The sequence below is a fragment of the Electrona antarctica genome (assembly GCF_951216825.1).
Source record: "Electrona antarctica genome assembly, chromosome: 7".
Classification (NCBI taxonomy): domain Eukaryota; kingdom Metazoa; phylum Chordata; class Actinopteri; order Myctophiformes; family Myctophidae; genus Electrona; species Electrona antarctica.
Window position 1 is genome coordinate 56,255,705 of NC_136812.1, and position 23,043 is coordinate 56,278,747.

The following is a 23,043-nucleotide window of genomic DNA, read 5'->3' on the forward strand; positions in this document are numbered from 1 at the left end:
TGCCTTGCTCAAGGGCACTTCAGCGGTGTTGGGTGAGTGATGACCAATCGCTTCCCGTCCGGGGAATCGAACCGGCAACAAGGTCTCTCCTCTAACCCTTAGGCCATCGCTGCCCTTATCAGACGTATCAGTCTATTTAGCAATGATTACTATCAGTATACATCTATTTAACAAACTAAAAGAAAGACTATTTTGACTATATGAAGCTTACATCATAAGGTCTAGTTTTCAGGATAGGGAAGACTAGAGATACAGTACAAGGAAAACAGGTCTTGATATGAGTAGTACATACATAAATAAACACTCACGCTCGCACGCACACACACACACGCACGCACGCACGCACGCACGCACGCACGCACGCACGCACGCACGCACGCACGCACACACACACACACACACACACACACACACACACACACACACACACAGTATGCTTTTGCTTCACATGTATACAGTGGTCGTGGTGTGAATGATACAAGTTGTGGTCGTTGTGTTGTCTTGCCTGAGGTCAGCAGTGATATGATCTTTATCAGATACAGTGAATAAGAAATGAAAACACACACCTGTTTACTGCTCACGCACGCACACACTTCCAGAACAGTGTCTCCCCTACCTACCTAAGTTATTATTATTATTATTATTATTATTATTATTATTATTATTATTATTATTATTATTATTATTATTATTATTATTATTATTATTATTATTATTATTATTATGTGTGTAGTGATATCTTCAGTAGCTTCTATTTTCATTTCATTGTGACTTTGTTTTCAAGTTTTTCAACATAAATTTGTTTGAATTAGTCGTTAAAGTGAGTTTGCCCTGGGGTGCATAATAAAGTGTATATACGTAACAGATGAGAGGGGTGTGAGTGCGCGCGTGGATAAAACCAGAAAAAGCTATATTAAGACTTTACATGAGGGTCCTCCAATTTAAATTAATCAAGGATGAATTATAGGCAACAACAACACAACAAAAGCTGTCCACATCCAGCCACCCGCTCTTATAACAATGAAAAAGATGATTGTTAGTATGCCTCACTTAGTAGTAAAGAGTATACAGATGTATGGACTAGTACTGCTCAATCAGAAGTAGGTGCAGTAATGGTGAGCTACGAACGGATGTACAGTGGATGGAACCGTCAATACAGAGTTACAGCCACAAAATGTGTTTATTGTTTATTTGGAGCCCCATTAGCTACTACCTTAGTAGCGGAGCTACTCTTCCCAAGGGTCCACATATAAAATAATATAACATTACATAATATGAAAACATTTTACAAGACAGTATGAGAAAAAACAGTTAAAAAACTTAAACCTGGGGCACATCACTGACTGAGGAGGCAGACCATTTTCAGGAAATGAAGATACATGGTAAATGGTGCATTTACAGTATATAGAGCATGCGCATGCTTAAAGTGAATGGCACATCGAGTGGCAAATCGAGTGGCAAAGCAACCTGCAAAGTGAGTTTAACATTGTTTAATGCAATCAAATAGGACTTTTCTGTTTGGATGTATGGGCTGTCAAGGCCAGAAAGTAGTGTTTTGCCACTCAGTAGGCATTCCTGCATAACTTCCGGGTTTGATGATGATGTCACGCGCATACCCTCTATAGCACCTTTATCCAAGGCACTTTACATAGATTGTGCATTACATTCACCCATTCACACACACATTCATACACTGATGGCGGCGGAAACCATGCAGGGCACCAACCAGCACACCAGGAGCAATTAGGGGTTCAGTGTCTTGCTAAAGGACACTTCGACCACTAACTCTGGGGGAGCCCGGGTTTGAGCTGGCAACCTTGCGGTTACCATCCGGCCACTCTACCCCTGAGCCCCTGAGCCACCGCCCCACCGCCGATGAAAACCTTATATTTTGAAAACAAAGCAATACAGCCTCATCAAAGTTGGTGTTGTGACTTTATATATTGTCAATTACTTCCATGAGAGGGAGAGAGGTGGTGGAGTTGGAGGGTCCAATGGAGTTAAGAGGTTTTGTCCCAAGCGCTTTTTACTACTAAAGGTTCAATATTTTCGAAACAACACAAAGACGAAAAGGTTGTTCAGTAGCACTGATTTATGCAAAAAAGTCTAAAACCTAAAAAAAAAAGGAGTTAGGTGGTTTCCTCCCAACAGCAACAATATGCTACATGATCTACAAGCTCACAACGCCTCGTATATGAAGATTAAAGCCACCCATGGTACCTTTACTGTAATTCTGACTGCATATTGCCTACATGTGTCAGTCTAAAACGTAACAGTACTCTTAGTTGGGCCATACGTTTTGTTGTCGATCCTATAATCCTGCATGCAGGTACAGACATAGTTGTATTGGCTTTAATGTTAATGTACAATAGAAACTCCATCTTACAAATACTGCAGGAATCCTTTTCTATAAGATGTTGAGGGTAAAACGACCTCAGACTTTAGGGGCTATATCTTGACCTTAACCCTTATCCCTAAACTAATTTGCCATTTTTTTACTATTTAAAAAAAACCTTTTAAAATAGTTCAAATAGCCGATCTACAAGCTCACAATGTATCGATGTACATCGGCTAGTTGAACCATTTTAAAATGTTTTTCAAAATAGTAAAAAAAAAAAAAAAAGGCGAATACGTTTAGGGATAAGGGATGCGGGTAGCGCAAGATAGGGCGCCACCATTTTGTCTGTCATATTTTGCTTTGCAATCGCTATACTGTGCATCCGTTTTGAAATATTATTCTAAGCTCTCAACGGTCTGGCACCTCCCTATACCTTTATGACTGCCTTATAGATATTATGTCCCAAACCGCCCTCAGGTTTTTTTTAGTGCTGGCCTGCTCCAAATGCCTACAATAGCATATACACGATGAAGCATGCAGCAATCTTCTTCTATACAGGGCTTGGAATAAACTCCCATACACCTCCCATAGGAGGCCTTTGCTATGTTTCACCAGTTTCAATTGAAATGGGCCTCCACCCTTAGGGGGGCCTCCGAGCTCCGACTGACCATCAGGCATCACCCCGCCACCCTTGGCCCCCCTCTCTCTCTCTCTCTCTCTCTCTCTCTCCCACAATGTTAAGTTACACCTATCTCCTGTTAATAACATGGGTAACATGTGCGGCATTGGGAGGTAAAGGGGGAGAGTAATGGCTGCACGCAATATTGAACAGTCAAAACTATTTGTATCAAAATGGCTGTATCAACAGAATAAGTATGTGATAGGAATATATGGCTCATATTTGATCTTGAAACGGGCCTCCAGATTCCTAAGGCCGCCCCAACACCTAAGCAGTAGTGTTGTAGTTCGAGTCTGGTCTCAGTCTCGATGCCGGTCTCGAGTCAACATTTTCTTGACTCTTGCCCATAATTTGACTCAGTCTTGCCTCGGTCTCAGACCAAGGGATTCGGGACACTTCCCCCACCGAGTCACGACAACGTAATGAAATAATTGTATTATACCCATATTACTTTAACATTATAGGAGAGCTGTCTGGCCCTTAAGACATGCAGCTATATCTATAATATCCAGAAATCTGGTCACACACACCAGGTGAACTCAACTACAACCAGCAGTCTCTGTAGACAGATTTAAAGCTCAAATTCTGCACTGTTGCTTTTAGTTGATCTTTAATTTGCATGCATTTGCATCCTCACTGTAGCTGTTTTGCCTGATTCACTGCCTTTTTTGCTATTATTCAATGTTGTATGCTTTTGCTTATTTATTTACTGCTCTGTAAAGCACTTAGAGCTGCATTTCATGTCATGAAATTGCTATACAAAAATTTTAATTCTCTCACTATCTCTCTTATGTTATGTATTCATTCATTCATTCATTCATTCATTCCCAGCGACACAATGCTCTTTGGGGGTCCAGCTTCCACAACATCATTTTCAAATGGGTGTCCAGACCAAATACTTCATTGGTAGTTCTTGATGGTAGCTCACAATGCATCACATCGCGACGCATTGTGAGCTTGTAGATCGGCTATTTTCAAATGGCTGAAATGTTGAAGTGGTTAATGTATGTTTTCTAATTAAAATTAAAATCTCCAAATTAACTAACGTTTCCAAATAATTGTAGTGGAGTAAAAGTACACATTTCGGCCCTGAGATGTATGGTGGAGTCGAAGTGAAAGTATTGGAAATTGGAAGTACTCAAGTAAAGTACAAATACCTCAAAAGTGTACTAAAGTACAGCACTTAAATGTACTTAGTTATAGTTACTCTACACAACACTGGGCTGTTAGGTCGCCGTTTGTTGTCGCCGGTCCAGTTGAAGAGCTGGATGGACCTTATCTGACCTATAGGTCTGAACCGTAAACACACACACATAAACACACCGTGGGTCGGGGGGGTCCTATCCTATAATAAACCCACCCTCCCACCAGGCGAGGCGAGTCAGGCAGACATGGGTGAGCGCGCTGCCAGCGCATTGGAGCGACTGAGGTGAGTGGAGACAGTGGGGAGCATGCAGGGGAGCATGTTTTGTATGCATGTATGATGCTGGTTTGGAATGAATGTACAGTAATAGGCCTGGTATACTGCATAGGCTATGGGCTCCATTTTCATCAAAAAACCTAAACCTCTTATCCCTAAACTTCTTTGCCTTTTTTTTTATTTTTTTACTATTTTGAAAAACATTTTTCAATAGTTCAACTAGCCAATCTACATTGACACGTTGTGAGCTTGTAGACTGGCCATTTTAACTATTAACTAAAAATGTTTTGCAAAATAGTAAAAAAAAAAAAAAAAAAAAAAAAAGGCAAAGAAGTTTAGGGATAAGGGATTTAGTGGTGATGAAAATGGAGCCCCATATCTCTCTATGTGTGTGTGTGTGTGTGTGTGTGTGTGTGTGAGAGAGAGAGAGAGAGAGAGAGAGAGAGAGTTTCATACACTGTATGCAATGCTTTGGCAATATAAGAATGCTTGTCATGCCAATAAAGTATATTTGAATTGAATTGAATTGAATTGAATTGAATTGAATTGAATTGAATTGAATTGAGAGAGAGAGAGAGAGAGAGAGAGAGAGAGAGGGGGGGGGGGGGGAGGGGTATGAATAGCCTATAGAGCGTCGCAGTCCCGCCTCCTACCCTGGACCAGGAAATGAAACCCAATGCATTATTCTCATAGACATTTCTTAAAGTATTTATTTAAAGACGGTTACGCCGCGGACAAAGCCAACTCGAGTCGTGACAACTCATGACAACACAAACAATATTTTGGACCAAACAAATAATTAGAAAGAAGAAAAAAACGGCAGGTTACAACACTTTTTTTGTTGTTTTTCTTCTTTGTAATTATTTGTTTGGTCCAAAATATTGTTTGTGTTGTCATGAGTTGTCACGACTCGAGTTGGCTTTGTCCGCGGCGTAACCGTCTTTAAATAAATACTTTAAGAAATGTCTATGAGAATAATGCATTGGGTTTCATTTCCTGGTCCAGGGTAGGAGGCGGGACTGCGACGCTCTATTACCAGGCTTATTAACCAGATGTCTTTTGGACATTCATAGCACCTCGACATCACATAGTAGGCCTATATTTCCGCATGGAACCTGTTCATGTTTGTTAACCCATTTAGACCTGAGAACAAATTTGTCTTCTAAATCATGACAGTTTTCTGGAAAAATCCTATGTTTCAGTGGTGCCATGTATCAGTGGTTCTCAAACTATTTCATGTCAAGCGGAACCCAAAGATTATATGTAATTGGCCGCCGACACCCATCTGAAAATAATGTTGTTCCAGGGACTCCCCCAGAAGCAAAGATTTGAGTTATAAACGTTCGCTCTGAAATAATTCAATGATTTGCTCCACGTTTTCACGTTTTCTCAAAAATAGCAGATCAAGCGCCGCGCTATACGAGCTTGTAGATCTGCTATTTTTTCAATAGCTAAAGTATAACATAATGCTTAAAACACCAAAACGGGTTCCTGTCCTGAATGGGTTGCATGTGTTTTGTTGTGGACACCACACTAAGGGACATATTGTTGTTCTCATAGGGTCAGATCCCGCATCGTGTTGCGTTGTTATTTTTCTACCCCGTTTCAAGTGAATTTGAAAAACATCATTGCATAACAGTGCAGAGTCTATGAATTTCCGATGTGTCTTACAATTCAATATTAAAATTCATGGAAATGGAGGACCCTATATGAAGCTTATGTAAACACGTCTTAGTGCTTTTTCTGGTTGTATCCTCAGTTTTCGTATCGACCTGTGCTTTCCTTGAACTGTATCCATTCTACAAACTGTCAATACAATTTTTAATCAATCAATCAATCAATCAATCAATCCATCAATCAGGACGTGCTGGTCCCAGCGTGCGTGCCCTGTCTCCCCCTGCTGGCCCCGGACGGTGCGTGCGTGGCCGCTGCAGCAGGCCGTCATGGCTGCCTTCAAGGGCGTGTGGACGCAGGAGTTCTGGCGCTGCGTGGCCGCGGAGTTCCTGGCCATGCTGCTGTTTGTGCTGCTCAGCCTGGGCTCCACCGTCAACTGGGACGCCGTCACAGGTGAGGTGAACACCGGCTGAGGGGGTAAAAGATAATATGTATAATTAAAGGAGCATTCAGTGATTTGGGTGATTTGGAAAACCACCCAGTCCGCCCCGGTAACAAAATGTGCACATGCACACTCTACAGTGGGGGGAAGTGCAACAGGCCAACAGCATGTGCACCAAGGCCCGCCCCCACTCGATCATGATTGGAGGAAGGCCCCTCTCATCCTGATTGGATGAAGGTTTTGCCACCCGCCACCAAAACTGAAACTAGGGTTTTTTGACCCCAGGGGCTCACTGGGGACAGGGAGGAACTCCTTATATGGTCAGCACACTTTATAGTAGGGAGGATTATCCAGAAAAAAAGAAAAAATAAGTGATATTTGAATTAAGTCAAATCACTGAATATACGATGGCGTCAATATACCTTAGAGTTGTTGGAAATTACTCTTTGGCTTGCAGCAGTGTTGCTTTTGTCGACTAAAACGAAGACGAAAAATGTCCGTCGACTACCTTTTTCCACTGACGAAAACTAAATGAAAACCAAGCTATGATGACTAAAACTAAGACTAAATATATTGACAGTTTCGTCGACGAATATAAACTAGACTAAAACGTTAGGAAGGCACTAGTGGACAAGAGATCCAGTATAAGTCATTTTACACTTGGTTGCATGCTGAAAATAGCAGATCTACAAGCTCACAATGTGTGGGGGGTTTCTGAACTGGGGACAGGGAGGAACTCCTTATATGGTCAGCACACTCTAGTACAGTATGCTATAGTCACCACTTTACATTTCCATTCCACCCACGGCAGCAGGTGCAGCGGAGCAGCAACAGCGCCCCCCGGTGGTGCTGATCTCGCTGTGCTTCGGTCTGAGCATCGCCACCATGGTGCAGTGCTTCGGACACGTGAGCGGCGCCCACGTCAACCCGGCCGTCACGGCCGCCATGGTGGTCACCAGGAAGCTGAGCCTGGCCAAGGGCCTCTTCTACCTGCTGGCACAGTGCCTGGGCGCCGTGGCGGGAGCCGCCGTGCTCTACGGCGTCACGCCGCCCGCCGTCAGAGGCGGCCTGGGAGTCACCGCGGTGAGAGAGCGAGGAGATAACTGGACGTTAAGTCTGTAACCGTGGTTCTTTAAGCTGATGAGCGAAATGGTTCGCCTATATGGGGAGCGCCTCATCATACAGTAGGCGAACCATTTCGTGAAATTAAGCTTAAAAGAACCATGAAGGGGTTTCCAGGGACTCCCCCAATAATGATTTCTTAACCCTATTCAAGCAAAAATAAACAAACAAACAAATACATAAATGCAATACATAGCTCGTTATTGTTTCAGAAGTCAGAATCTCAACAAGACACTGGTGTGGTGTCTGAAAAAAACATTTCCCGTCAGTCACTCAAGTCAATATCTACATCGGTTGACTTGCGTCGACCAGAGCCATAGAGTAAGGGCCGATTCATACTCCTATTTTACAGCTGTTTCGGCGCTGTAGAAATGTTCAGTAGCACCGAAGAGCCGACTTTAGGACGGTCCCTGCCCCCCCGAACCTCAAATGACGTCACATTGTAGGCTCTACAGAGCCGAACCGACTTTTATTCGGCTCTAAAATAGGAGTATGAATCGGCCCTAAGACAGAGTTACAACAACTCCGTTCACTGCATGGGGCCAGTCCAATGGCGGCTCTTCTATATAGACTTCTATTGGCGAATAGTGACAAAAGCCTGAACCGGAGGTTTTACGGAATGCATTGGAGTCTAGGCTGTACAATGACAAACGAGTTACATGAACCATGTGACCGGCCTGTTTTCTGCCCCCTCGTAATTCTGTCTTAATCTATGGCTCTGGCGTCGACATGCACACACACTATACGCCGACGTGCAACAGGACATATCACACTGCTGGGCATGTGTTTCCTAAGGCCTCATACACACATATCAAATAAGCATTATGTGTTCCGTCTGTGTTTGATGGCCGCCTCAATGCTTTTCCAATGGAAGTCACATGGTTTGACCAAACAATTGTGTTTGATGGGGGGAGGGGGGCAGTGTTTGGTCAAACCACGTGACTTCCATTGGAAAAGCATTGAGGCGGCCATGAAACACAGACGGAACACAGAATGTGTGTTTGACATGTGTGTATGAGGTCTAAACCTCTCTCTCTCTCTAGATTCTATTTTTTGTTTTAGAGGGGCATGGGGCCAAAACGGCGGCCCATACATGGCCTTCATGGCCTCTGTGCCCTGGGGTGGTCAGGACAGGAACCAATTAGCATTATGTGGCGATAAAGCCATTTCATGTGTAGTGTTTCATTTCTTTTGTATATTCTTTCAGGTGAACAGCAGCATTTCCGCGGGCCACGCTCTGGTGGTGGAGCTCCTCATCACATTTGAACTGGTCTTCACCGTGTTCGCCACCTGTGACGCCAAGCGCAGCGACCTGAAGGGCTCGGCGGCGCTGGCCATCGGCCTGTCCGTGTCCATCGGACACATGTTTGCAGTGAGTATACTTTTTTTCACTGACGAAAACTAAATGGATACTAAATGAATGAACGTATGATGTATGAGGTTGCTTCAAGCCACACGTTGCTACAAACACTGTTCAGGGGTCAAGCTGCCATGAGAATAGTCACACCATAAAAAATAAAATAAAATAAATTGCACACTTCAGGGTAGCCTATATGATGGTTCCTCTCAGCGGCGTCGAGTCCCGGGGTGCTTGAGGGTTGAAGCACCCACTGACACAATGAGCGCGTTCGGAAATAGCGCACTGAGTGCACAGTGCAATGCAAACTAATAGGCGAGTGCGCTCCCGCACTGGGGTGCGGGGCGGGAGCGCCGAACCCACTGCCGAACTTTCCGCGCCTGGTTCCTCTGACCAGCAGCAGAGGCTAGTCACACTCAGTGGGGGATTTATGTGGGGAAAACAAGTCTGAAGGTTGGTTTTGAGTGTGCTTTTGAACGTGGTGAAGGTGTGTTTGGGGGGGGGGGGGGGGCAGCTCTGATGTGAGCTGGGAGTGAGTTCCACAGTGAGGGGGGCGGCCACTGCGCGAAGGCCCTGTCACCCCAAGTTTGCTTTGTTGGACTTGTGGGGATCACCACAAAGAGACACCACAAGAGCTGCCAGCCAGCAAACTGCAGGTGCTGTGGGAACCAACACTATGGGCATCGATCACAGGGACGTCCCACACTAACATATGTGGATGTACTCAGTTTACAATGTTCACTGCAGAAAGCAGTGTCACACCATTAACATTTACATAGGAAACGTCTTTAAAATAGCATCAAACCAGAGATAGATACACCAATGCAACACTGCTCGTCCTAGAGAGAGGAAACACAAGCCCAAAATAAGTGAATAAAATAAATTAAATTTTCCAAAATGAGGAAAAACATGGAATATATTTTTTTACACATTATCTGGTATGAGGGTCTTTGCCACAAACAATATTTACAAGCGACCTTACAGGAAAAACAAGCCCAACGTTGCTTAATAATAAGCAGACCTGGCAACACTGGTGTCCATCCATGTGTCTGTGTGGTTTAGGGCCTAACGTTGGGCTTGTTTTTCCTGTAAGAGAGTGCCTAAACTTTAGGCACTCTCTTTCTCCCTCCCCCTGTTGTAACGTTTAGCTATTTACTATGTCAGCAGCATCAAGCACATCATGTTCTCCTATTTCTGTCTATCCATCCGTAGCTTGTGGCCTGAGGTCGCCATATATCTGTGAACATGTCAACAGAATAACTTTAGATCTTTGTATCTTTAGATCTCAGTGTCTGTCATGCTTTCAGAGTTAGATTAACTTAAAAACAGCCAAAACAAATGGGGTCTGTGGTCTAATGTATATCAAACTCGGTGTCCTTGAATAAATCAAATACAAAGTTGAGAATTATCAAAACTGAATTATTTCAAATAATCCTTGGCCACTTTACCACATTGCCTGACACATATGCATGGCAGTTTAGGTGTCTTTTAAGAGCATACAGCTAAATGTGTTCACTGGTGTTCAGTGAATCAATAAATCATACATTTTCCCCACAAACCCCCTCTGATATTTTCTCAGATTCACTCTTTTGATAAATACAATTAAAATAATAGTATTTTTGTTTAAAAAGTTAGTTTCTGCATGTCTCCAGCTGTTAAGTGAAAATACATAAATGTCTTGTCTCTCCTCCTGATTGGATAAAATTGATATCCCGACCTGGAAATGAATGTTCTGTTTACTGAAGAGCTGGAGAGATTACTGAAGCAACACTTATAGCAATGATTAATTTCACAATTTAGATTAATTTAACGGTGTTATTGTAACAAGAGACTATCCCTCACACACCCTTTTACCATAACCTCTCTGTGAGTACTACACCACTTCAACAAACTTGATATTCTTACTTGGTCAAATTATAGAGGAGAAATAAGCTGAAATTGCAGATCTAGAAGTGAGCTGATTGATTGATTGATTGATTGAAAACACAGTATGCAGAATGGATACATTTCAAACGAAAGCACGAGTCAATACAAAAACTGTTACTGTGCACGACACCATGATAAAGCATTACACTTCTTTACAACAGGGTCCACCATTTTCAATTCACCAGACATCCTATGCAGCTTGTATAGAGACCTTTCTGACAAAGAAGGGAATTACGATAAAACAATACAAATAAAGTTCACACATGGAGGAGGAGCTACAAGTTGTCTGTCTGCCCGACGACAGCAACGAAAGGCATGATGACCAGCGGTGGAAAAAGTACCCAAAATGTTTTACTTAATTAAATGATAAATACGGCAAGGTAGATGTAAATGACAAAATGTAGTACAAGGGCAACAAGGGGGCCCCTACATGCACAGCAGGAGTCTATGGCCATTTGGGGGTCCGTGGCATGGAAAATGCCCTCCTTAATTGTGGCTTTTTTGGGTCGACCCCCTGTGGAGGGTGCCAGGGAGGTGAGAACATGCTGGGGCTCAAATGTCCGGGTGTTTCACCACCGCATATGCGTACAGTAACTGTACAGTACACAACATGCTTCGGTCTTGTCCATATATGGCAGTGCTGTGTGTGGCAGCGTGTCGAGGTGGGTTGGGGCAACAGCACATCTAGTGAAGCTGTGGGAGTGTGTTTGAACTCAGAGGAATGCAGTCCAGCCAGACAGAAACAAACTTGTTACACGTATTTGCTTCCAAGATCATCGGACAGTCTGCCCACACCCACAGTTTCTGATGTGAACAATAAGGCTATCACACGGCTAGCACTTTCAGTATCACATGACAGTGATCATCCCCTATATTGCTTTTTTTTTTTAGGTTTAGGTTTTTCCATTTTAAAATACAAGACATACATGACCAAACAAAACATTGGAAATAAAACAAGAGGCAAAACAAAAAAGTAAACAGAACAAGCGGAAACAAAACAAAACAAAACAAAACAAAACAAAACAGATAACAAAAACAAAACAGACCCTCACAAGTATCCACCCGCCCTCACCCTCCCATGCCCCGGGGGAAACAGAATAAGGTACTAAGTTTGAGATTCATGCATTAAAGTAATTAAGATTAAATGCTAGCAATAATGGAAGCAATGTAAAGAAAACAAATTGAACTATTTCATTTTTAAATATATATATATACACACATAGCCTATATTGCTTTTTTAACCTCATGCCATCTGGACAAAGATACAGAACCTTGCTGTAGACCTGCCCTTTTTGTTCCATTCCTAAGCCAATATTGCTACTGCTCTGACAAAACTCTGTCTAATCACTAATCAGCACAATTGATGATATTTCTAATGTGATGTAGCCGTTCTCAAATCTATTAACGTCTAGGTGTGCTGTCATGCTCATTTCAGCACGGCTGGATAGCCTATTTCAACCAATATGGTCAGAAGAACTACCTGTAGTAATATAAACATTTCCTTCCACTTTTGTCTTTTTAACATTTTACCAGCAGAGGAGGGCTCAAGTACCACCAGTGGTACTAGTACCAGTGGTTGGGAAGCTCTGCCCTAGAGCACTGGCCTACTTGGAACGATGCAAGTTGGAAATGAACGCCCCACCCAGTTATTATAGTCTGTGTCCCTTTTATGCCAATATATGGAGTTCTTTGCAGATAGGCCTAGCTGTCCTGACCCCTTATCCATCATTTATACATTATGGATAATTAGTGTGGACTCATGTTATTCGTCTCAACTGTTATTGGCTAATTTGGGCCATGCCCAGAGCCTGCATGCAGGGCACCTGTCCAGAGCCCGGGCAGAGGGCCTTTTGTGGCGGTTCTGGACAACCGTGGGTCCGACCGACCGACAAGACCGGGCACTGCACTCCCTGCGGTGGTGTGGAACGCGCGTGTCAAATTTGAAGGCGGTGGGGCGAACGGTTCTCGAGTTACGTGGATTACAGACGTACACACGCGCGCACAGAGACTTAAATATATGAACATGTAAATTGTATTGATGGATATAGATGACGATTGTGTGTGGTATGTTTCTCCTCAGATCCCCTACACTGGAGCCAGTATGAATCCAGCCCGGTCGATGGGCCTTATATGAACATGTAAATTGTATTGATGGATATAGATGACGATTGTGTGTGGTATGTTTCTCCTCAGATCCCCTACACTGGAGCCAGTATGAATCCAGCCCGGTCGCTGGGCCCCGCCGTGGTCACCTGGAGCTGGGACAACCACTGGGTAAGAACTCTGACAAAACTGAATGAAAACCAAATAAGTACTAAGCTACTAGATATACTAAAAGTTTCGTCAACAAATACAAACTAGACCCTCCCTAACAACTAAAATGTTAGGGAGGGACTATAGTGGAGAAGAGATCCAGTTGAACTAAAGGACAAGTCATTTTATGCTTGGTTGAATGCTGAAAACAGCCGATCTACAAGCTCACAATGCGTCGTCAGCTTGTAGAGCAGCTATTTTCAGCCTTTAACCAAGTGTAAAATCAGGCATTACTGATTGATTATTACTATTATTACTATTACTATTGATTATTATTAATCAAGGCCTGCCAATTAAAATGCATTTCACTCGACTAAATCAACTGTAGATCGACTAAAATCTTATGATAACACTAAAAGATTTCAAGTGACTATGACTGTAATAAAATCAAAATTTAGTTAGAATCAACACTAGAACACATTCTCTCAGCACTTTGCGTCAAACGGGTGATGAGTGGGGACAAGGTTTGTCCACGTGGCACCCGTTTGACGTTGACGCGATGCAATGTGTCCTGTTGTGAAACGTCGGATGTTTATGACAGTGGTTCCCCAAACTGTGGGTCGGGACCTCGAGGGGGATCCCCAGATGATTTTGGGGCGGGGGTCCCCAGATAATTTCCTTGACGTGCTGCAACATTTCTAAAGTGTCAATTTAAGGGCTTTGAAGACCCTTAGCGCACCTCTAAAATATAATAAAGACATAAGACCATTATTGCGTCAAAAGTAATCAACAAACCATATAGACTGGCAAATATTTGCCAAACTGTCGAATATTAACTAAGAAAGAGGCAAACATTGTGAAAATAACCGATATACATGCTCACAACACCTCAGTGTAGATCGGCTATTTTCACAATATCGCTGGAACTGAATCACACAAAATTGTATGCCTGAACTCCTACAATGCATTGCTAAGTGCTTGTCATGGTGGGTGGTCCCCAGTTCAAATAGGACGATCATTTTGGGGGGTTGTGGTCTGAAAAGTAAGGTGATTTACGATCATTCTCTGTGCCTGTCGGCATGCGACTTCATGGTGGCTTGTTGTGAACATTTTTGTCAAAATTCTATTTTTGCCACATGGACGTACAGTACAAATTGAGCGGACAATTATATCACACTAGAATCACATACAGCAGTGGTTTTCAACCAGTGGTCTGGGGACCACCAGCGGGCCTTGAGGGGGTTCCAAGCTAAAGGATGGAGAGTTGGTAACCAAATGGACCCTTATAGATCTTTAACTCTTGAGAGCGTAAAATGAAACGTAAGATGAAACCAAATGGACCCTTCCTACGGGTCCATTTGGTTTAATTTTACGCTCTCAAGAGTTCAATTATTGTTACGCATCTGCATTGCTTAATTTACAAGAAGTCTACACAATTCGACGTTTGCCTGTTATCCCTCCTAATGGTACCAACATCAATACAGAAAAATGGAATAGTGGAGAAAATCGTGTCCAACGACAACAAAATATTCGTTAGTTTCGGGTCCGCGAGGCTGAATGTCATCAAACGGTGGTCCGTGGCTCAAATGCGGTACCCAAAAAAGAATGGGCCTTGATATGAAAAGGGTTGAAAATCACTGACAAAGTAATATCGCACAAACTCTCGTAGTTATCGGAGGCTGGTGCTTGAGAACCAGTGGCGTGCACAGACATTTAGAGGGGCAGGTGCTCAAGTTAAAAAAGGGCACCTTGTGCAGCGCGTGGAACCGGCCGGTTGCCTTAATCCATTTTGGGCGGGAACCCCTTTTGGTGTTAGCATTATGTTATGCTTTAGCTATTGAAAAATAGCAGATCTACAAGCTCATAGCGCGCCACCGAGTGGCGCGCTATGAGCTTGTAGGTCTGCTATTTTTGAAAAATCAAAAAAAAAGAGAAAAAAAAGTTTTTGTTTCTTTTTTTTCTTCAAAAGGGCACATTGCCAAAAGGGCAGGGGGTGCTCTAGCACCCCCTAGTGTCTATCTGTGCACGCCACTGTTGAGAACCACTGATCTATATGATCAATTGAAATAATCTAAGCATATCGAGCGCCGCAGTCCCGCCCCCTTTCATGACGACGCTAGGACCAGAAGTGAATTCCTCATTCATTTTTCCCATAGACATTTCAAAAAGTATTTATTTAAAGACGATTACGCCACGGAAAAAGCCAACTCGAGTTGTGACAAATTATGACAACAAACAACAAACATTTTGGGCCGAACAAATATTGTTAAGAAGAAAAACAAGAAAAAAAGTTTTGTACGTACCTGCCGTTTTCTTCTTCTTTCTAATTATTTGTTTGGCCCGAAAAAATGTGTTTGTTGTCATGGTTTGTCACAACTCGAGTTGGCTTTGTACGACGCTTTAAAGGTCTTTAAATAAATACTTTTTGAAATGTCTTTAACAATAACGGGGAATCATTTCCTGGGCCCTGGTAGGGGCGGGACTGCGACGCTCTATATAGCCTGCTGCTTAGCAGAAATGGAAATAAAATAAATACAATGTAAAGATATTTTAAAATATATCTTCGTGAACGGAAACGGCAGCTTCCTTACACAGATTTCGTGTAGGTGTAGTTCCAGACTCTCTCCATATAGCATTCGGAGATTGTGGAATAGTGGCTTAAATTTCTGAAGAAATCCTGGAGACTTGGCGTTCAGTAATTCGAGTCTTATGATCAAAATAAGAACAACACAGTGGTGTGTGTAAAACGCAAAATCAAATCAAATTTGCCACGGACAAGACCAAGGGTTACACAAGCTCATAACGTGTCGATGAAGAACGGCTAGTTGAACTATTTTAAAATGTTTTTCAAAATAGTAAAAAATGTCAACTAAGTTTAGGGATAAGGGATACACTGACACCACGGCGCGTAAACAGCGCCTCAAACTGTGACTCCGCCCACCACTGGGGGAAGTTGTGATTTGCGCTCGTTCACTGCAATGCAATTTGCGGCATTTTCAAAACAATATTGAGCAGAGTAGCGATTATCAAACGTATTTGCAATGCCATACGTTGAAAGATCTGTTGCCCGTGGACAAGGCACGCTACCTCCGCAAGTTAGATAGCATCGGCCTAGATGTTTGTCCGTATGGGATTAAGGATTGGACCAAGTTGCATTGGCAGCCATAGAAAATTCTTACCCCAGGCTAAAACCGGATGTGACGTTTTTGGGCGTTCCTGTCTAGCGTGGTGTCAGTGTATAAGGGGTGGCGCATGAAGATACGGCCCCAAGTCTTAGGCTGAGCTCACACCTTTAATGCAATTCTGGTGCTCGTTGGATGCATGTTGTGTAGTGTCATGGCCGCCCAATGTATTTCCAATGGAGGTCACATGGTTTGACACAACATTGTGTTGTGTGAGGGGGAGGGGCGTTTCGACTGCGCCCCTTGATGACCCCTGGTGCTGAGTCGTCAGAGGCCCATGCCTCTGGTCTTTCATTAATTTCTACACACGTGGCTCCCTGCGACTGGTCAGACTGAATCAAATACATACGGTCAGTGGCGTGCACAGACATTTAGAGGGGCAGGTGCTCAAGTGAAAAAAAGGGCACCTTGTGCAGCGTGTGGAACCGGCCGGTTGCCTTATAGTGAGATTTATAGATTTTGGGGCCTAAATAATATATTAGAAGCTTTTTTATAAAGAATTGATCAATGTCACCATGGTAGACATACACTGTACACTGTACAAAAAAAAGAAAAAGTTATTATTATAATTCTTTTCCAAAAGGGCACATTGCCAAAAGCTCTAGCACCCCCTAGTGTCTATCTGTGCACGCCACTGCATACGGTACATTTCCTTTTGGCAAACATAGCCTTCACTCACACCTTCGCATCTAGCATACAACATTGTTGGATGCTATCTTGCCCCAATGCATTTCCAATGGAAGTCACATGGTTTGACACAACATTTTTGTTGTACGGCTTTAGGCTGTGTTTCGACTGCCCCCCTCCCCCTCATACAACAAAAATGTTGTGTCAAACCACGTGACTCCCATTGGAAATTAATTGCGAGCTTGCATCAGTAAACAAGTCTCATGCATCAGCTATACATCAATCTGTTGTGAAGGTGTGAGTCAGGCCATAGACCGACATGATATTTGTATGCAAACCACATTGACCCTGTCCCTATTTTGGGAAGGTTTTCTAAATGTGGGTTTTATAATTTTCAAAAATAGCGCATTTGAAGCAGATTAAAAAAAAATCATCACTTGCCATTTCAAACATGCAAAGATTTGAGTTAAGAATATATATTCAAACATTTGCGCCACATTTTCACGACTTTTAAAAAATAGCAGATCTACAAGCAGATCTATGAGGTTGTAGATCTGCTATGTTTCCATAGCTAAAGTGTAACATAATATGCTTAAAACACCAAAAGGGGTCCCCGTCCTGAATGGGGCATTAACAAATCAACTCCTGCATCATGTGTAAACGTATATGCAGACAGACAGTGTGTGGAGACTGGAGTAACTGAACGGCCAGGCTTCTGGGGGGTCGACAGCAGGCTACAGGATATGACCTCTGTCTAGACGCGGATCCCATGTCTGCTTCCATTCTAATTATACACGTTTAGCAATAACTTAACATAACTATGTGACAACGTCCTCATACAGCACTTCCGAGAACATACATTATTATGTATGTATGTATGTATGTATGTACAGTATGTGCACGAGCAATATATCACACCAAGCCATGGCTACGGTCTGTGCAGTCATGTAGTTATTGTCTCCAGGCCGAAGGCATGGGGAGAGAGTAATGTTATGTCCGTGTGTCTGTCCGTCTGTTACCAGCTAGCCTGGGGTCCACCTATGCTTTCTATGGCATATAGGCAGCTCCCGGCAGGATCCGTCGGGAGAATCTAGACGCAGCTGCGCGACATGAGACTATTAATTAGAGCGACAGAGAGAGACAGAGGAGTGTGTGTGTGTGTGTGTGTGTACGTGTGTGCGTCAATTTAACAAAGGTGCAGACGATCAGAAATCAGCAGAGAGTGAGAGATGTTTGGCTACTCTATGGCGAATTGAAGTGGACTCGGTCCCAGACTTTTTTTTTTCTCCCTGGAAATAAAAACGTCTGGGTTTCCGAGGCTAGTTACCAGCCCAATCTCCGGCACCGTTAAGTATATGTGTGCGTCTGTGTGTGACATTTCAGGTCTACTGGGTGGGGCCGGTGCTGGGCGGAGTCCTGGCCGCCGCTCTGTACGAGTACCTGTTCTGTCCCGACCCCGAGCTCAAGAAGGCCTTCGCCGACGCCTTCGCCAACAACAAGAAGCCACCCTTCCCCTCCTCCGCCGGCTACCGGGAGGTCAGGAAGGGCAGCGTGGTGGTCAGCAGCAGCAGCGGCAGCGACCTGGTCAAAGAGTCGCTCTTCACCGTCATGGAGGGCGCGGAGCGAGCCGAGAGGATGGAGCGCCAGAGAGAGCGAGAGGCGCCGGACGAGGTGCTCTCGTCCGTATGACTGCCGCGGTGCGCCGAGGAGGAAGAACGTAGCATCCTGGACCCCTCTGCCCTGAAAAAACCCTCTACCCTGAACCCCTCTACTCTGAATCCTGCCACTCTGTACGCTGCTCTGAAAGAGACTGACCTCCTGTAAGGGTCACATTAGCGCCCAGGGAGTTCACTTAAAACTGAATTCATACTCCATCATCACACAAAGGTTTCGCCTTCCGGTTGTTGTTTTCGGCAAGCCGCCAAAGTCATGACGGTGTACAAATTCGGCTTTATCTCAAACGAGGTTCAGAAGAGTGTGAGAAAAGCAGGAGTATATTCTCCGTGTAACCCTGCACATTGTTTCACTTTTGACGTCCAGAATCCGATGCATTTTCAAACGATGAATGACGACAACCGTCATTGCTGCCCCAGGGAATTGGAATTTAATTTTATAGTCGGAAATAAAGATGTTTTATTTCAGTGTTCACAGACAAGGCAAATGCAAAAACAATACCTCAAACCGAAAAGAAATTGGGTATATGTCAAAATGGATATGAAGTTGAATGTTAACATCAAGCGTAGAGGGTGAAAAGAGTAGTTATGAGTGGTCTGTACGTTATTGTGCTATTTCTTCCGCCTTAGTGCACGTGAGAACAGAATTATTGTAAAGTATACACTTACAAATGACAGTTCCGTTCTCTGTTAATACAGAGTCATGTTTACACAGTCACAGAATAAAGGGATGTGATGTTTACTTATAGCAATATACATACTTATAATATTGCTTCGATCATTACAAGGAAATACCGAGATTGCGTCACAGCAGTGAGCCACTCTGCGGTTTCCAAACTATATTGGACCTGTATATAAGGGTCCATTTTGCTTCCAAGTGTACACTTTGAGTTCCAGACTTGAGTGAGTGTCCATTTTGCTTCCTAACTATCGTAACGAGTCCAACTCAGCAGCAGAGCAGGCAGGCAACAAGCCACGTAGCCAAAAGAGCTAGCTCCCTTTGGAGGAGCGAGTTACAGCCAGGTCTTTTGCAGGGCTGTTACATAGGGGTGCGATATTGTTATTGCGATATATCATAATATATATATATATATCGTATCGTCCTCCCAATATTGTGATATTGATTATTTAGTACTAGTAGTAGGCTACCCATTGTTGTGGACAGACAAGTTGTGGACAAAGTTGCAGTCAGTGTTTTACTGTTTGGAGGATGCAAGATTCATGTACTTATTAGCCAATTTGCCAAAAACGTTTTTGGAATAAATACATAATTCAAGATTTTTGCCTTTTATTGTTATTTTTTTTTCATTTTAAGTTACACATAATATTGTGATTTATCGTTGCTGAAAACCTCTTGCAATGTATTGAATATCACAATATCGCAATAAATATATTTCAGTCAGATAACTCACAAATAGATTTAACCAATTTTTTATTATAGAATGAGAATACAAGTGTGCATATAACATTTTTCTCCCTGCTCGGCACAATTAAACACCATCATTAAACATTAAGAGCAGGGAGATAGATACAATACAAAAAAAACATGGGGAACATAAATAACAGAGCCCACCGGTGGTGCTGGGAGCAAACATCACATGACAACCAGGAACCATATGCAGAAGGAAGGCAGGAAGAAGCATGCAGTCTAGGTCGTAGATATTTAAAAAATCACACCCGTGTGAACTGAGTGGTGCAGTGACGTCACACACTAACCATAGCAACCATGCTCACCCCTACGTTGCCCCACGTACAGGTACATACAGACAAAGCTGGTTATTGGAGTGGTTTGCACCACTCAAAAATAGATGCCAATGTGTGTTGAAGGAGGGGCAGAATAATTTACACTGGGAGAGGAAGTGCGCCGGAAGTGTGGAAGGCACGTTACGTCACACTGCCACTCAAGTGATTACTGCCCAAACACAACGCATATTTTCCGGGACTTACAGACCCGAACATGCGCTCTGTGAGCACATACTGTACACTCCAGAGCCGGAAAGGGCGTCTATGTTTATATGCCTATGGTCTAGGTGAGCTTAAGGCCTATTCATAGTCTGGATTTCCGGTGGTGACACTGGTGAGGTGACCACCTGTGACCGGTGGTCTGAAAAAAAAAAATCTGATATTTTTCAGACATCCAGTTCTAGGAAACACAGAATGGGGGGACTTTTTTTTATTATTTCCACACAACAGCTCTAAGGTATATTAATGACATAGTAAAATGTTGAAAATGAGTGGTATTCCCCTTTAATGCACTCATTTCATCCCGTTTGGACTATTGTAACGCCCTCTATTCAACACTCAGCAAAGGATCCATACACCACCTACAGTTAGTACAGAACGCAGCTGCAAGACTTATCACTGGAACAAGAAGATTTGAACACATCCCAACCCGGTGACTGGCCTCACTGCACTGGCTGCCTGTACATTTTAGAATTGATTTTAATAATAACTTTTAAAGCTCGAAATGGCCTGGCACCGCAATAAAACCTAGCAGAACTACTTGAACCCCATGTGCCTGTGCCTGTTCGCCAATTAAGGTTTTCTAATTTAGCCCTACAAAGGCTTCCGAAAACAAACCTGGTGACAAAGAGGGATAGGGCTCCCAGGCTTTGGAACAGCCTTCCATCGGACATTTTAAAACTAAATTAAAGACCCACTTTTAAATGAAAGCCTTTTTAAACCCATACGCAATGTATGCTTTTAATTTCCACTGACACTGTAATTCTATTCTGCCTAGTTGTCGTAATTGTTTGTTATGTATCATGATTCACTGTTGTTTTTGAGGGGCGCTCGTTTAATGCTCGTTTTTACTTCAATTTTGTTTTAAAATGCCATTGACAATGAAGGGGAAATTCACGTAATTTGTCCCTCATTACGTCATATTGTCTCTTTATTGTTAATGGTTGTTAATTGTTAACTGGCATTTAATGTTTGTGTTGGCACCGTGTGTTGGCACCGTTTGTTTTACATCATCATTACATCACCTAATCATCATCAACATGACTTTAATATATTAGCGCCCCTCACATTACACAGGTGTGATTTTTAAATGGTTAAGCACTTTGTGACATTGTCTAAAAAGGTAAATGGCCTTTATCCAAGGTGCTTTACAGAGATTGTGCATTACATTCACCCATTCATAAACCGATGGCAGCGGAAACCATGCAAGGCACCAACTAGCACATCGGGAGCAATTAGGGGTTCAGTGTCTTGCTCAAGGACACTTCGACAGTAACTCTGGGGGAGCCCGGGTTCGAACTGGCAACCTTACGGTTACCATCCAGACACTCTACCCCTGAGCCACCGCCGCCCACAGATCTGGACTATGTGGACGACATCAGCCTGCTCTCTGACAATGTGCAGCAAGCACATGAACTCCTGGCCCTAGTGGAGTCCGAGTGTGCCAAGGTGGGCTTCAGGTTAAATGCTAAGAAAACTGAGGTTATCACCTATAACATCTCACCGGATCATCCAACTCTGGCAACAACAGGAGGAACTGTGCTGAAGGAAGTCAAGGACTTCAAGTACCTGGGCTCATGGGTCAACTCAACCGAGCAGGTTCTGAAAGTGAGGAAGGCACTATTGCATGGAGGGCCCTGAATGGCATGACCAGTGTATGGAACTCCAATCTCCCCCGACAAATCAAACTTAGCTTCTTCTATGCAATGGTGGGAATCTGTTCTCCTATGGCAGCGAATGCTGGACCCTGCAGAAGTCTCTAGACCCTGCAGAAGTCTCTAGACGGGTGCTACACCAGAATGTGGCGTGCAGTACTTAACATCACCAAGAGCATGTTACCAACAATACCCTGAATGAGGGAATACCAAGGGTGAGCCAGATAGTAAAAGCCAGAAGAATGAGACTAGCAGGACACTGCCAACGACATCAATAACTGCCAGCCAGCTAAGTAGTGCTTTGGGAACCAACACATGGGCATTGGGCCGTGGCTCAGTGGTCCAGGCACCGTGGCTGGTAATCCAGTCTGGCAGTGTGCCGCGGGTTCGACTCCCGATCCCGACGCCTTTACTGCATGTCTTCCCCCCCATCTCTCTCCCCATTTCCTGTCAGCCTACTGTCTGTCCCTCCATAAAAAATATAAAATAAAGGTGAAAGCCACAAAAAAAAACATAAAAAAAAAAGAGGACGTACTCAAGAAAGACGCAGGAGCGCAAAGCACTAACGAGCTGGTCAGATGTATGGAGAATCGGGGTGACTGGAAGCAACGATGGAGGGCTCGTCTGAGGACGACCTAGTGTACAAGCAAAGTGCTTTCCCCCTGTATGACACCATGTTTTTATTTTTTTACATCTTGCATTTGACTACATCCTTTACTATAAACTGTAACTGACTAATCCCCTGTATGAGTCCTCATGTGTGATTTCAGAGGACCACGTTGACTAAAGCCTT

At 43.4% G+C, this 23,043-nt stretch overlaps 1 protein-coding gene across 1 annotated transcript; it reads left to right on the forward strand.

Annotated features, from left to right (window-relative positions):
* Positions 1-6,380: 6,380 nt before the first annotated feature.
* Positions 6,381-18,649, forward strand: LOC306926548 (aquaporin-4-like; the record flags this gene model as incomplete). The annotated part of the gene is made up of 5 exons (XM_079505903.1): positions 6,381-6,504; positions 7,314-7,576; positions 8,823-8,987; positions 13,092-13,172; positions 18,344-18,649. The coding sequence occupies 5 exons, from the start codon at positions 6,381-6,383 to the stop codon at positions 18,647-18,649; spliced, it is 939 nt and encodes a 312-aa protein (XP_079362029.1).
* Between the last annotated feature and the right edge of the window lie 4,394 nt (positions 18,650-23,043).